We start from the raw sequence: 17293 nt of genomic DNA, 5'->3' as shown, positions 1-17293 counted from the left end.
CAGTCAATACATAGTTGACAGTAACAGTCAAACCACCTGTCTTGCTGATCCTGCGCCTCCTGCCTCGCTAGAGTGTGAATATTGGTGTTTGCCACAGAATGAAGCCCACCACTCTCCACTCGGGAGAAAGCAAGCCCATGGTTCCAACCACCACTATTTTTCAATCTTTTAATCTCAAACAAGAAAAGTCATGGACAACCAATTAGAAAGTATGGTACATAGCTGCTAGCCTCTGCTTCTGCCTTTACTTGTTTTGTTGTTTGGTTCTGTATCTTGTTTACTCAGGAGAATTTTAAGTGATAAGATGAAAAGTAAACTTGTTTCTGCCTTTGCAAAGAAATACTCGTGTTTTGATCTTAAAGGCCCATTTTCTACATTTATTTCACTACCCTGTACTCTGCACTATTTATCCTTTATACAAACAGAGCTGTTCTGTGCAATTTAATGAAGAAAGTATGAAAGAAATGTTTCTGGTGGCATACAACTTTAATCCTAGCCCTTGGGGGAAAGAGCCAGGAAAATCAGGAGTTTAGCCATCCTCAGCTATATAGTGAGTTAGAGTCACGATAGGCTTGTGAGATCCTGTCTTCAGTGGGAATATTAAAATGAGAACAAACAAACACACCCTGGCTGTCTTTCTTTTTTTGTTTTGTTTTATAGGTGAGATGTGTTCCATCCTGGTGCTTAGAACAGTGACTACACTTCTTCTGAGGAAAGATCTGGCTTGTGGTGGAAAAACGGCTTCTCACGCGGACTTTGATGGGATAGTCTACTTTTGCAAGAGTGAAATACCACTGAAGTGGCTTTCCAGACTGTTCTGTGGAAAGTAAGAATTAATAGATGGCAGGTCCTCTCTCCCCATCGCCAAACAGGAGACAAATTCATCAGACAACAGGGTCTGCTCTGGGATGGTCTCACAGGGTGAGTCACTTTCCAAAACCATGTTGGTTTCCTCCTGTCTTGAGTTTTGTATGCCAAGAGGATTGAGTTCACCTTGATTTAAAACAAGATTCAATTCATCAAAAATTAATGTTTTGTTTAGTAAGGTCATATTTGAGACAGAAAATGCAAAGTTGGGATATGTTCTCACTCTGGCGAAGTGGTCACCTGTGGCCTCAAAGGTTGCAGAGTCTCTCTCATCTCTGTTAATGAAATGGTTTCCTCCAGGGGGCACGTTTGAAACCTGGGGTTTGTATCCAGTGTTGAGATCAGGAATGTACACAACAGAAGAGCTGGTGGACAACACAGTTATTGGACAGTCTCTTGTCTCCAGGAGTCCCGTGAACCGTTTGTCTTTGTGATCTGGGGGCTTGTGTTCCAGTGGAGAGATCTCACTTATCTCTGTAAGCACAGGGTCGACATCCAGGGCCTGCTCGCTAGTGTTATTGTTCTCAAATATACCTTTTTCCTAGAAAAAAAAAAAAAGACATTACTTCATTTTACAAACAAAAACCCCACCCAAAAAAACCACAAACAAAACAACAACAACAACAAAATAAAAATTAAAAAACAAAACAAAACACCTAAAACCATTTAAAGGAATCAACTGAATAGTTGAGTTGTGGCTGAAATGTTCTTTCCCAAACTTTCTTCTCTCTTTTATCTCAGTGTTTATCTCCTGCGTGATTTCTTCCCTCCACCTTTCTGATATCTTCTAAACCTTTATTTAGGTCTCCCAGAGAAAGAATTTAAAACAATCCATGTCTTAAGCATATTTCTTGGTTAAAACCTCTCTTAAAAGTTTTTTTTTTTTAATTTTTATTTGTTTATTTTTAATTTTATCCTGAGAGCCCTTCACTCAAATGATGTTTGTCTGGGCTATGTTGATTAGTAGGTGTGCTGACTAGTTTTATGTCAACTTGACACAAACTAGAGTCGTTTTGGAGGAGGGTTGAGAAAACACAGCCATCAGATTGGCCTGTGGTGCATTTTCTTGACTGAAGGTTGATGTGGGAGAGACTAGACCATTGTGGGCAGTGCCATCCCCGAGCTAGTGGTCCTAGGTGCTATGAGAAAGCACATTGAACAAGTCATGGAAAGCAAGCCAGTTAGCAGCACTTGTCCATGGCTTCTGCATCAGTTCCTGCCTGAAGTTTCTGCCCTTCCTTCCCGGGATGAGACAACAAGCTGTCTGTGGCAGACATGAGGACATTTTGTCCAGTGGCGTGTTTGCCACATTTGAAGCTGCCTCCATCAGGAGGTTCTTTGATGCTCATCATCTTCTTTGAGGCAGGCTGGGTGTTGCAAGGAGTTAATTTGTCTTGTCCAAGAATCTTTAGAATAATAAAAACATCTTTAAATGCCAATTCTGTAGGTCTCTGAGGTTTTTGAAGCCTTTACTTAACTATTTTACCTCATGTATCTACAGAATCATATCTATCTGGTAGACCTCGAATATATATTCTTGTGATAAAATTAGACTAGTTTTTGACCTGAGCATGATTTACCTCAATATGAAAAACTCAATACCATTGAATTAAAAAATAACCTTATTTGGGAGTAACAATTAGGGCCTTGAGATGAAGAGTAAGCAAGTCCTCAATAGTTCCTGCCTCGCAAATATATCTGTCAGATATATTAGGCCAGAAAGCTGAAGATGATGCTCCAACATTATAGAGAGTGTTGGGTGATTGTTCAGGCAGTTAATTGTCTCTGTCATTTTTTTTTTTTTTTTTTTTAATTTGGAAGCTGCTAGCCTACACTTCCAGTTCACTCAGGTATTTAAGTTTTATTCCTTCTCAAGTCTCTAATGCGGTTGAAGAGCAGATAGTTTAGTCTTTCAATTAAGCTTAATAGGTTAGGGGGTTAAGATGTTTTTAGATCAAGATAGATGTCTTAAGTTAATAGAGATGAGATATGATTGATATATATTAATCTCTATTCAGAAATGTAGACCCAACAAGCTAGGAAAGATGCTTATTTCAAGTTTGACAAATACAAATAGCCAACTCACTATGAATGTAACATTTATATAATTCCTGATTGTCTCATGGTTCCTCCTGCTGTATGTAATTTATTTTATTCATGTGTAATAATATAAACGCATACATCAAAAAAGAAACCTAATTAAACAAGCTGTAAGACAAAATAAACTCTTTTCCCTCTAAGTTGGTTTTGGTCATGGGGTTTTATCACATCAAAAGAAAGAAAACTAAGACAATGGGCCCACCCAGCTTTAAGCAGAGCCGTGTGTATCTGCTTTATAAATAGGCCTGGTCTACCCACGATCTTGCTGTCCCCACTGTACTTAAGCTCACATCACCTTTCTGCCTAGCACAGTCTTTCTCTCAAGAAAGTCCTCATCTTTCCATATTTTCTCTCTGCCTCCATCACATTTAGGCTCATTTTCTATGGCCATTGGTCTGGTAGCACCATACGCTCATATGGCATTCTTTTTTTTTTTTTTTTTTTTTAAAGATTTATTTATTTATAGTGTATACAGCATTCTGCCTCCATGTATGCCTGTATACCACAAGAGGGCACCAGATCTCATTATAGATGGTCATGAGCCACCATGTGGTTGCTGGGAATTGAACTCAGGACCTCTGGAAGAGCAGACAGGTGCTCTTAACCACTGAGCCATCTCTCCAGCCCTCATATGACATTCTTGTCCCACTGATTGGGTATTGAAAATGAAGATAGCTAAGCAGAATTCTCGAAACATACACTTCTGACCCTTCCTTTGCTCTGTAGCTGGTAAAGCTCTTTCTCTCCCTCCCCAGCTTCCCAAGCCTGTCCTTTGTGTACTCCTCTTTTTTCTGGTTGACATAAAACCCAGCTCACCTCTGGTAATACCTTCTTCCGTGGGCACCCAATAATAATCTTCGGGTAGCCCAGAAAGTTGGAGGAATGGAATGGTACCCTCTCTGAGACTTGGACACATCTATATCTCTTGTAAACAAGCCCCCTGGAGCCTTTAATGTGTATTCTACAGAATGTTTTTCCCTTCATCCTCTGCCCTGAAGGCACTGAACAATCTTCCATCTTAGTTTCCTCCTGAATAGTATATTTTCCTTTTTCCTGCCCTTTAGTAGGGATTGAAATGCTAGACCTCACTTCCATATATATCACCCACATTCTAATGATCAGACCGCTGCAGACTTAGTCCCAACTGACATTTCAATTATGAAAATTTTGTTGTTGTTTAGTATTTTTTAGGTTTATTTTATTTTATAGGCATGAGTGTTTTTCTTGTATATATCTATGTGCATTATATGTGCATATGGTGCCCAAGAAGTTCAGAGAAGGGTATTGGATCCTTTGTAACTGAAATTATGCATGGCTGTGGGCCACCATGGAGGTGCGAGGAATTGAACCTGGGTCCTCTGCAAGAGCAACAGGTGTCTTAACCACTGAGCCACTGCTACAGCCTCTGCTTATTTGTTTGACAAGTTCTCATTATATAGCTCAGGGGGTCTTAAATTTGTGATTCTCCTGCCTCAGCCTTCCCAGTGCAAGTATTGCTGGCATACCCCATCACACTGGGCACCAATCCATTTCTGTTTGGTGCTGTTTGATTACCTGTAATAATTTTGCAACATTGCTATTTTCCACGTTAGGAATGTCTTCATAAAGCCACTTTGGGATCATCAGTAAGACTTTTCTTTTCATTCTAGAAAACAAAACAATACATAAGAAGCAGCTCCCTCCCTCCCTCCCTCCTTCCTTCCTTTTTTGTTTTTGTTTTGTTTTGTTTGACAAAGGGTTTTTCTGTGTATCCTTGGCTGTCCTGGCACGTGTTCTGCAGTCCAGGCTGGCCTTGAACCCTTGGTCTCTGCCTCCTGTGTGCTGGGACTGTCACCCTCTCTCAGAACATTCCTTTGGAATCGGTACAGGGAATCACAGATGACAAATGGAGCTAGAATAGCATGCAGCCAAACCTCACGAAGCAAAGGCTTCCATCTCTTGCTCACTAAGCATTTAGTGAGAGGCTGATTTGCTACCTTGTCAGATGTTCCTCCTGGTGCTTCCTGTATGAAAGCACTTTCCACATTGACTGTGCAAACACATTTGGGCAAATGGGTTGTACCAGGGATATAGACAAGACCACAGTGATCTGAGGTATATTTTCACACATGAGGAGACTGTGCAACACAAAGTAACACCTGTTATTTGCTTTAGCAGGTTCTCTAAGCACATAAGTAACAACCAAAGTGGCTGAGTGAACTTTGCAGGCTCCTTTGACCTTGATTGACACTAGGGAAAACAATTTCTTTACATATATTTATATAATCTTTTATGACTCAGGTCTTACAACTAGTTCCTGCTCTTTATAATTAGACCAAGCTAGTCAGTTGGTGCTATGGGGATGTTTTTACATAGCACACTGATGCAGTATACAGGGATTTTGCACACATATTTTAAATTTTTATTTACTCTTAGTTTCATTATATTTATGTGGCAATGGAATATTCTTAAAATATCTTCCACTCTGAGAGACTGGAACTTTTGCTAGATCTCACAGCAAGAGTAAATAACACACCTCAAGGCCACCTAAGACTTAAAGGTACTGGTTTACTGTGTACTTGGCTTGTTTAACCTACCTTTGGGAGAAGAATGTAATAGCCAACTTCACTTGCCTTGGGTTTTCCGTGTAATCAATACTCACAGCCTAAGATAATGCACAACTGTAATCTTGTGCATTTATGACCCTGGCACCAACAATGCATGTGCTTCATTTGCTTGAAAGCAGCACATATAAAAGTTGCAAGTTACTTCCCAAAATTCACTATAAATGCTGAAAACAACCAAGTATGGTTGATAAACAATGGCATTTGTTATCTGGGTCAGTTGGGACCAGTTGGAGGCAGGGACTTAATTTCCGGTACAACTGTTAGAGGTTTCTGTAAAGTATCCCTCTCCTCCCCATGTGATGCTTTCTGTGCTGTTCAGTAAATACAGAGTGCAGCCCTTTGTGAGGGACAGATGCAGCACTCACAGATAGACAGGCACACACAGGGATAGACACACACAGACCCATGAGCAGGCAGGTTCACAGGACAGCCTTCAGGCAGGGACAGGCTTCAGGCAGGGACAGGCTCAGGCTCAGGCTCAGGCTCAGGCTCAGGCTCAGGCTCAGGCTCAGGCTCATATAACATACAGATGAGGACCAAAGGTTCAGGGAGCCTGAAGCAGAGGGTTCAAACATGAGCTCGTTTACTCTTGGAGTTAAAAGACTCCAAGGGAAGTGCTTCTACTTCTTGTCTTAATGCGACACAGATGCATTTTCAGTAACTTGGTCTTAATCGCTAACGTGTATTAGTTGTACATACTTAAAATGTGATTCTTGCCTCTGTTTTAGATCTGATTCTAATAACAGGTCTTTGTATCAGTAATGTACAGTTGTACTCAATAACAGTGTCTGCATGTATATTGGAACGGTTTCTTCTTTCTATTTTGCATGTGTTTGTATTTTCATAATTATGTGTGGATATGTAGACATGTAGCTATGAGAACATGTGGAGGCCTGAGGACAACCTTGGGCATCATCGCTTAGGTACCACGTGCCTTATTCTAAAGACAGAGTCTATTACTGGCCTGGAGCTTGACAAGCAAGCCTCACAGATGTGCCTGTTCCTGCTTTCCCGGCACTAGGATTATAAATAAGTAACACTCCACCTGTGTCCTTTGTTAACTTGGGTTCTAGGGCTCAAACTCAAGTTCTCCTGCTTGGAAGGCAAGTGCTTTACTGAAAGACCATCTCCCCAGCCCCTTTTTATGTTCTTAAAATTAGAACTTAAGCAATTAAATTATCCATGAATTGTTCTATTTTCTTATGCATGGTTGTGAACTAAAAGTCTTTGGGTTGTATTAGTTATAGTAATGAAATGGTTATTACTTAAAATTTCAAAATATCTAGGATATGTTTGGATGATAATACAAATACTAAAATGTTTGTAGGCATTATTTGAACATTAATACATTTCAAAAGTTTTTTTAAATAAATAAATTAATTTTAATATATTCCCAAGCAAAATTACATATTAGGTTTTTTCACTTTGAAAAGGCATGAGAGATATGCTTATTAATGTATAATTTTAAATTGAAATATTACTTAAGTTCTGTAGGAAAAGCCTGTGCAGATATCAGGTTAGTACAACGTATAGACTAGCTTGCTTAAAAATCCTTCTCCTTCATTTTTATTATACATTTCAGTGAAAGATCATCTCACAAAACTAGTGATGACAAAAAGGAAAGAAGGAAGGAAAGGAAGAGAGAGAGAGAGAGAGAGAGAGAGAGAGAGAGAGAGAAGAGAGAGAGAGAGCCAGAGAGAAACTGGTTTCCAATTTCTGATTGGACATATATAAATACACTCTATGTCAGAAACCAGTGAGTGTTCATGTACGTCCAAATCTATGTACAATTAGATGCACTAGAAAATCGCAACATTAAGCAACTTTAGCCTATTGACATACTAGAAACGTCAAATGTAGCTGGTAACATTAGGAAAATCAGAGGCCTTTCCTTCCTCATATCTCATTTTGAACAAGTAGACATAGACCTTTACTAAAACCATACTTGGAGAAATTATGTGAAAGAACTTCGCCAAGACCACACAGGCTATTACTGCTGATTTTAGTTGCTGTGGTGGTTTGAATAAAAATGGCTCCCATTAGCCCATAGAGATTGGCATTATTAGGATGTGTGGCCTTGTTGGAGGAGGTGTGGCCTTGTTGGAGGAGGTGTGGCTTTGTTGGAAGAGGTGTGGCACTAGGGTATGGGATTTGAGGTCTCCAATTCTCAAGCCTGGTCAGTGTGTCACCATTCACTTCCTGCTGCCTGTGGATCCAGAGGTGAAACACTCGGCTATCTCTCCATGTCTGCCTGCATGCCATCATAATTTCCACCATGACAATAATGGGCTTAACTTCTGATCTGTAAGCCAGCACCAATGAAATGTTTTCCTTTATAAGAGTTGCCATGGTCATGTGGTCTCTTCACAGCAATAAAACCCTAACTATAACTATAACTAAATGGCAAGATCTTATTTCTGAAGACATCATACACTTTGGTAGCAGAACATAGAAAAATCAAGCTGGAACTGACTTGAAAAATTCCTTCCTACTGTCCTGTGTTCACAGTGCTGGAAGGAGTTATACAGGGCACTGGGGAAGAAAAGTCATCAATGGTTTTAGCCACTGGTAACCCCATATGCTACAATATTAAAATGCCAGGCAAGACATATCCATTGGTACAATAGTGCTACAAATGTTACTGGGGTAACCAACTACTCTCTGATTGGATTTGTTCCCACAGAAAGGAAATTCAAGTGTAGTACTATAAAGTGGTCAAAAGCTCATGTCTGGGGAGAGCATAGGCTCAAATAAGGAAGAAATCTACTACTGCTGTTTTGCTAAATAGTCTTGTTGTCAAGCTGCCTTCTACATATTTATTTATACCCATAGATTAGTACTATTCCCAACCTTGATCAGAGAAGCTTTTATTTATTTATTTATTTATTTTTCAGTACTTAGCAGTCAGTGCAAAGACTCATAACTGGTCAAAATGCTGAGAAATAAGTTACTATTTAATGATTAGCCTGATTGGACCATTTATAACACCCTCACCTTACAAGACTCAAGAGAGCATGACAGAAGAAGAGGCAGAAAGAATGTGAGAGCCAGAGGGCAGAAGGAGTGTTGTGAAACACTGTCTTCAGAACACAACAGGGCTGTCACACTCACCAACTTATACCAGCTCTGGCTACCTGCATGAGACATGTACAAGATCTAGTCAGTAAGCATCCCAGTGTGTATATGGGAGGGGCACATGATTCCCACCCATAGCTGAGGAGAATTGGGGAATTGTTTTCCATTAAGGGTGTAGCCTCTGGTAAGTTGGCCATGCTTCAGTCAATAATTCTACATCTATGCACATGCCAACAACCCCAATTAAACTAAGTGGGGTACAAAAGGGAAAATAAGAGAAGGGGATGGGGGGGGGATTGAATATGACCAAAATACACTACAAACTTGCATGAAGTTGTTAGAACATTTTAAAATAGAAGAGGCCTTGAGGCTAGACTCATAAACATCCACACAGTTGGTAATGGACAAATTAAAGCTAGCCTGCTTGTTTTCACACTGCTTTAGCTATGTGTTTGCACAGAAGTTAAGGCAGGCTGTGACCACTGTGAAGTATCTAGGCTCTCTGCATGATGCCTGGGCACAATGAAAGTGCTATGTAGGAAGAAGAAAACACGAAAACTGGCATCCACTATCCCTGCCCGCTGAGTACTTGGTGCCCTTGGGTGGAGGAGTCAACCTTTCTTCCTAAGCCTTGTCTAGATCGACATCATATGGGACACAGAGCTTTCCTGATGGAATCATTTTGAGGATTCACTGAATGACTTTTGTAAAGAGCTTCACAAGGGTAGGTGCTTATGAAATGTCTGTCCTTGAACTTTCAATTTTCTGGGCTGGTGAGATGGCTCAGGTGGTAAAGGCCTTGCTGTGCAAATCTGATGATCTGAGTTCAATTCCTGAAACTCACAGAAAGGTGGAAAGAGAGAACCAACTCCACAAAGTTGTCCTTTTGATCTCCAAGCACACACTGTGGCATGTGTACATTCTCCTAGTCAAATATTATACACACACACACACACACACATACACACATACACACACAATGGTGGTAATAATAAACTTCCCTTTTTCAAAATAAAGATGTTAATGTGTTTTTCTATTAAGTAATTGAGTTGACTCCATTTTGATAGTACATACATATGGCCTAAATCAAGAACCAGGAACTATGGAAACCTACCCTATTCGAAGCGATCTGTTAAATATCCCAATCAGAGAAAAAATCAGCAACATGATGGCCAAGAAGACCATTCCCGACAAAAATCCAATGTCTTCACTATTATCTAACAAAGGAAAGAGAAGTAATTTTAACTGGGCATTTGTGTCCCTGTGGTGATCGTATCATTGTTTACTGTATCCTGTTTGAAGTGACAGTCACTGATCTCAAAGGGAGGGGAAGGCAAGGTCAACGTTTACCTAAGACTATGAAGTGAATGCCTTCCAGATTGCCTGACTGTACAGCCCAGGAAACCATCTTCTGTCTGAGGAAATTGGACCGCATCTACCTGAGGTTAGTGGGTTTCTAGAAGTGCACCTCCAGCAAATGTGGTCAACTCACACATACATATTTTATGTGAGTATGTATTGTGACAAACCTCATTTGCTTTGTCTGACACAGCTGAGAATTCCTAATCATTGTGACAAAGTCTAAGGCTGGCCAAAGTCACAACTAAGATCAGTTTTGTAACCTTTTCTGTGAGGCAGAATCTATCTCTGACTTCTCACAATTTCTCAAAAACAAAACTTAACCTATGAAAAAGCACAATAATTAATTCTGTTTAGAACCATAATGCTGTAAGGAAGAAATCAAAATGGCCACATCTTTCACCCCTTTTAAAAACACTTCTTTTAAACTTTGAAGTTGAATTAATCTCTTTGGCTCTCTCAATATAGTTTATCCAACATGTGTTTTCCCTAATACCAGGGAAATAACCTCCATAGTTTCAGATCTAGAAGATATTTCAGATGTGACTTACCAGTTTGGAATTTGCTGTGGGGCCATGCAGCCTCCTCCCATCCTTCTCCCATCCCTGCCTCGCTTTCCCACTCTTCTTTTATAATTAGCACTAAGGAGCTGCTGGGCCTATGCTACTCATGTCTCTGTCCATTCAGATGGGGGTTTCCAGCCTGTCCTTCCTCATCTTTTAAGCCACTTGCCAGGGTGGAGCCTATGAACTTTAGTCTGTTTCAAATTCTCACCGACAAGGGAATTAGTATTTCTCCCGGGGCCAAAGAGTTATTATGCTAAGCAATTAATGGAGTTAAGGGCTGCAGCACCCCCTTGAGCATTGAGCTTGGAATTGCAGAGAGGATTATCAAGATAACATGGTGTTTGGAGAAATGGTATCAGGAGGAACCAAGAGCCTGACTGAGCTCTGCCATTCATCAGCTCAGTGAACTTGGGGACTAATTATAAACTTGTTGAGATTCCCATGTTATTTTCCATAAGCTACAGATAGTACCACCTGTCTAATGGCAGAGCCATGAGTCCCCAGCCTCAACAATTTCCACAGAAATTTCAATGTGCAATGTCTGCAATTAGGAATCTGTACTGGGGTGTCTTTGCCTGCTTCATATTACTGTATAACATGGAACATTTTATTGTTTTGTTAATAGTTTTCCTCCTATCTATCAATAGTAGATGCCCTATGAAGACAAAGATATTTCTCTTTCTTTCTTCCTTCCTTCCTTCCCTCCTTTCTGTGTGTCTGCCTTCCTGCCATCCTTCCTGTATCCCTCCCTCTGTGCCCCTTTCTTTGACAAGGTCTCACAAAGTCCAGATTGGCTTCTAACCTGCTATGTATCTGAGGTTTTAAACTATTGATCTTTCTGTTTCCACCTCCTTATTGCTGGGATTATAGGGACATCCCACCATGTTCAGCTTTGTCCATTTTTTTTTTATTATTAATTTCTCATCACCCAGAAGAGTACCTGGTACATACTTATTTAACACTTATTTGTTAAATAAACTAACAAAAGTGCAAAAATATCAATACAACCTGAAAATTTTCTTATTTAAGCCCTGTTAGATTTATGTGCCAGGAAGTAAATAGCCTACTAGTGAGAAAGTCAGGCCTCAAGTATTTTAATGCCACGTTTCAGTTTAGGGTTATACTTGCCCACTGTACAATCTTATCTAATATTTTTGCCCACAAATAAAAACATTTCAAGCCATATTAACATATTGAGAGCTGGTTCATCTAAGAGAAGGAACACAGACACGTACTTAAAAGAATATGGCTGAGTGTGCTGTTTCATGCCTGTAATCCCAGCATTTGGGAACCTGAGGCAGGAGGCATGCTGTGAGTTTCAGAATATTCTGGAACTGGCGTATAGTGTTAGACTCTGTCTTCAAAAACAAAATAAAAAACAAACAAAGGAAAACAAAAGAGTAAGACTTGAATGTCTTTTTTTTTTTTTTTAAAGACAAGGTTTTTCTTTGTAACCTTGGTTGTCCTGGAACTCACTCTGTAGACCAGGCTGGCCTCAAACTCAGAGATCTACCTGGCTCTGCCCCCCTTTAAGTGCTGTGATGACAGGTATGCACTACCACTGCCCAGCTAAAATTTAAATTTCTAATAGCTCTGTACATTTGAACATTCTTTAAACTTCCCGAATTTCAGTTTTCTCATCTATAAAGTAGATCCATGACATTTATCTCAACAGGTTGCTATTGAGATTGACAGATGGTGTATATACAATTCTAGCACATGGTGGGTAGGTGGTATTTTTTTTTTAAGACATTTTTGGGACTTGAGACCCACAGCCTGCTGAAATAACAATGTAACTAATCTCACTACCATAGAAGACAGGTCTCTGAGTTATTGCTTACATTCAGTGTAAACACATTTTAAACCTAACCAAGTATTTTCCTATAGGAAGCAGCTGGTTATCGTATTTCCAGGAAATGTTGATACATTGTTTTTGCTGTGGAAGTTACCTGCTGAGGAGGCCTTAGTGCACACACACACACACACACACACACCTACATACATGCATGCATACATACATACATACATATATACATAGTGTGTGTGCGTGAGTGAGTTTACCAGAGGTAAGATGTCCTTTGAAGATTGTAGCAGTGAACACCTCAATCTTCTGAGGCTCATAGGATGATTTTGATGTGACCTGGGAGACTTAAAACAGAAAAGAAAGGGTGTCAGCATCTTAGGTCTTAGCATTCAGGTGTCTGACTTTGCTGAGACATATTCTTCTCTTGTTTGGAGATGATTAAACTAGTAATTTTAATAGGTACAGAAGGTGAGATAAGGACAAGGTCTCAAACGTCTACCTCTTTCTTTTCTTCTTCTTCTTCCTTCTTCCTCCTTCCTCCTCCTCCTCCTTCTTCTTCTTGAAACAGGGTTTCTCTGTGTATCCTTGGCTGTCCTGGATTTACTTTGTACACCAGGCTGGCCTTAAACCACAGCCATCTGCCTGCCCCTGACTCTCTGAGTGCTGGGATTAAAGGTGTTTCTTGTCTTATTTTCTTTTCAGTGACTACATTTCAAAGAAGGAACTTCTGCATGGATCATTAAACACTACATCAGTCTTTAAAATACCAATGTGGCTAGCAATTTCACTTGGTTTCTAAGCAACAAATACTAAGACAGTACCAAGATAAAAATTCCACCCAGCCACAAAAATGCACAACAACTTGTCCCTACTTGGCTTCTTCAAATAAATGATGCTAAGAAGAACTTAAGCTGCCTTGATAGTCCAGGCTCTAGTTTGGCTGCACTAAGCTGAACTTTTTGAACAGATACCTTGGGGTTGTAGTGTAGAGCTGAGATGTCACTTATAACTCCTTTGGGGGACTTCCTGGCTTCTGTGGATCTCGGCCAGGCCTGTCTAGCCACCATATTCTCAGGGCCCCACTAATGAAAGCTTCAAAATTGGGTGAGATAAGAAGTCTTGGCAGTTACTTTAAGTTGGAATTCAAAGGAGTCCCAGGATTGCCCACCTCCTGCTTCCTAATAATTGAGAGCAGCCAGGGGTGACATCAAGGACACAGCCCTCATAGTTGGCAGAAGACAGGCCAGAAGAAGGTTCTGATTCTGAAACAGGTTCTAAGTTCAGTGTCCCTCAAACCCCAGCTACCCAGAAATTCTAGTGTCACTATTCAAATTCACTTTTTGAAAAAGTGTCTTGCACAACTTGAGATGTCCCTGTTGCCAAGCCACCAAAGGCATATGGGATAAAGTGTGGTTAATGGGACACGTTTAAAAATGGACAACACATACTGAAATAAAAGATTACTGTAGGCCTTTAGATTAAAAAAAAATTGTATGCAGGCAACTTCATGGCAGTTTTCTGTAAACTGTGCTCTGGGGGATTTTGGGCTATGAAAGCACCAGAAAACTGAAAGTTCTGCCTTGTGTTTGGACTCTTTCTTTCTACAGCAAGAGGAAAGTGTTTCTTGTCAATTGTGGCCATCAGAAATCGCTTTGAGCCTCTCTCAGTGTTCTGCTAGGTCTCTTCTGCTCCCTGGTAAGTGGTTCTGCTAAGTTCTGAGTGGGGAAGGCTATACCGTCATGGCCGACAGCCAGGCTGGCTCGTGTTGAGGAGCAGATCACAGAGCAGTGATAATTCTCACAAGAAGGGCCTGCAACTACATGCTTTTGGAATTTAAAAAAACAGAGCTACCACATTAAAATGTCGCATGATTTTTCCTTTTGGCAAAGGCAGAGGTTTACAGCATGTGTTGCTGTTATTTTTATTTTTACTTGTATTATTTGTAAACTAGCACTTATATTTAAAAAAAGAAATTGTGCTCTTTTAATACAAGTTAATATAGTTTTGCTATATAACTACTGTTGATTATTTGGCAATGAAAAATTCTCTGGGTCTTTAACTTATATCATATTAAAATTACTATATTTCACATTTATTTAGCCTTAATGAGTAAATAAAAATTTCCTTTGCAGTCTGTTATCACAGTTTCAAATCAATGAGGTGCACTCATTTAAATTAAACTAGTCATTTAAAAGAAGTGCTTAATTATGAGAGGGTAATTTTACAAAGAATTAGATATCTAAATAAAATAACTTATAAACAGGACTATCAGAGAAGAAATCAACTCTATGACTTTTTTTTTGTTTTAAAGCATAGGACTGAAGAGAAGCCATATATTCATTATGCTATGCTGCCACCAAGTGGTTAGTTAGTTTCTTTCTAAATCTTACTTAAATATTTTTTATTATAAAAGCAAAAGTTATGGTGAAGATATTACAGTGTGTGATGAAAAATAATCCAAGTCTACCCTCTTAATTCACCAGCTATTAGTATTTCGTAGTACTTTTAAGCATTTGAACATAAGAAAACAGCCACAAATAGAATGGCACACCCTTAGATAGACTCCTTGGCACTGTAAAACATTGTTTATGTCAGCTTTAAGCACAGGTCACTAGCTAACATGCTGCCAAACCTCACACTATCTCTATTCCACATTACCTGTGGGATTCTTTTCATAGAGGGACAATTCTGTCCTGCAGTAGAGTGGTACGGTGTGTATCTCGTATATCGTTACAGGATATATTTGGGTATTCAGAAACCGAAATAACTTGTAATTTGGAAATATTTTTGACATAGCTTACATACATTGACATTGAAAGTAAGAATGATCCTAATAGAGGACAATGTGTCTGGAAAGAAGTTAGCCTGTTTTCAATAAGAAGAATTCCTTATCCTTGGGTAAAAAGCAGAAGATAAATGTACTCTTTAGCCCAACCCATATCAGGCTAAATTAACCAAATCCATTCCAAAAGGACTGGTTTTGGAAATAATGTATTCTGATTTGTTTGTTTTCTTCTTCTTCTTCTTCTTCTTCTTCTTCTTCTTCTTCTTCTTCTTCTTCTTCTTCTTCTCCTCCTCCTCCTCCTCCTCCTCCTCCTCCTTTTTCTTCTTGTTCTTCTTGTTCTTCTTCTTCTTTTTCTTTGAGTTGGTGCCAAATGATCTCCTTAGCTCTCTCTCTCTCTCTCCCCACTTCCGGGAAAACTATGTTTGTCATCACTGTGAGGAAACCATTCAGTACCTTCCAGTGTGTTTCAGGTGACACAGTAGACCTCATATGCTCTTTGCTGAGCCTCACAATCATGCCTGTAACTTTATCATAACTAAGCATGCTGTTATGAGCGAAGGAAGAGTTAAAACTAGTGACAAACTTTGAAATGTCACCTACATGGCAGTTGAAGAGTGAAATTTCTCATCTAGTTTTTACATTTACTTTGATGAATTAATAGTCTACTCTTGCAGCACGACAGTTCAGGGTGGTAGCTCCGCTAGCAGTCTGGTCTCAAAAGAGGTAGCATTGCTTCTCTGGGGAAAAGGCACAGTGTATTGGCACTGCCTGGCCTCACGAGGCTCTCCATCCCAGCACAGTGCGTGTTACTGGGCTAAAGCACTTAGCACTGATTCTTTATATCAGCTGATGGTTATTTTCATCCAGATGTTTTTCTTGATCATTCAGTAAAATCAAACTAATTTTGGGAAGCATTGAAGTTATGGAGAGTATACAGGATTTCAGAATGTAGAGACAGTTATCCTAAATATTGGTTAAGTATTGTTTCCACATTAATACCCTTTTGGAGACCACATGCTTTAACAATGTCACCATCCACTCAGGATTATATAATAATCACTTCCTCATTAAAAATTACTCAAAACACATTTACAATGACTTAATACTCAATCCCCACTCAATCACAGTCCTGTTGAGAAGCTGTTTTGAACACAAACTGCTGATTCACATAGGTCCTAGATACCAGATCCACCACTTGGAATTATATAATCCCAAGTAAATTACTAATCCTCTCTGTGACTTGTATTCTTCCCTGTACAACTGGAAAACAGCCATGTTTCATTCAGGAATCCTAATGAGTGTTGTCTTGGTTACTGTTCTATTGCTCTGAAGGGACACCATGACCAAGGCAATTTGTAAAGAAAGGCATTTAACTGATGACTTGAATTATAGTGAGAACCATGGTGGCAGGCAGCCAAATATGGTTGTTGGAGTAGTAGTTGAAAGCTCACACCTGACCTGCAAGTTGCAGGTAGAGAGGAGAGAAAAGAGATGAGAGATGAGAGAGGGGAGAGAGAGAGACAGAGACAGAGACAGAGAGAGACAGAGACAGAGAGAGACAGAGAGACAGAGAAGAGAGAGACAGAGAGAGAGAAGAGAGAGAGAGAGAGAGACAGACAGACAGACAGAGAGAGACAGAGAGAGAGACAGAGAAGAGAAGAGAAGAGAGAGAGAGAGAGAGAGAGAGAGAGAGAGAGAGAGAGATCTGGTCTCACTTCCTCTAATAAGTCTTCTGCAAACAGTTTCACTAACTAGAGACTAAACATAATAGCTCATTGGGGGCCATTCTCATTCAAACCACCACAATGAGAAAGTTCACATAAAACACTTAGTACTATGTTTTACAAAAATTAAATTCTCAAAAACATTATCTATTGCTATGTTGGATATTTAAATTGGCTTCAAATTTTTATTGTTATAATTAGCATTAGGACAAATGTTATTGCACATGAATTTCCTTTTTCTTTTTTTTTTTCCGTCAGTTGATTCTTTCCCATACACCTTGAGCTCCATATCTCTAATATTTTCAAGGCAGTGTTTCTGTAAGTGGGCTTCTTGGGCCACAAACACAAACCTCTATGAGACTGCGTTGCTTACTTCTTCCTGTGTTAGTCTTTGTGTCAGTGAAGAA

At 39.6% G+C, this 17293-nt stretch overlaps 1 protein-coding gene across 1 annotated transcript in view; it reads right to left on the bottom strand.

Moving 5' to 3' along the window:
* Positions 1–359: 359 nt before the first annotated feature.
* The window catches only part of Il23r (interleukin 23 receptor), a 57233-nt gene continuing 40299 nt past the window's right edge, over positions 360–17293 (bottom strand). The window contains exons 8-11 of the mRNA XM_051152235.1: positions 12635–12721; positions 9763–9865; positions 4522–4612; positions 360–1408 (exon numbers count right to left, since the gene is read on the bottom strand). Of these exons, the coding sequence (XP_051008192.1) occupies positions 770–1408; positions 4522–4612; positions 9763–9865; positions 12635–12721 (920 nt within the window). The 3' untranslated portion in view covers positions 360–769. The remainder of the gene's footprint in view (positions 1409–4521; positions 4613–9762; positions 9866–12634; positions 12722–17293) is intronic.

Source organism: Acomys russatus, chromosome 10, assembly GCF_903995435.1.
Source record: "Acomys russatus chromosome 10, mAcoRus1.1, whole genome shotgun sequence".
Lineage (NCBI taxonomy): Eukaryota > Metazoa > Chordata > Mammalia > Rodentia > Muridae > Acomys > Acomys russatus.
Note: the sequence above shows the minus strand (reverse complement) of the source record. Positions and strands in the feature narration are given on the sequence as shown.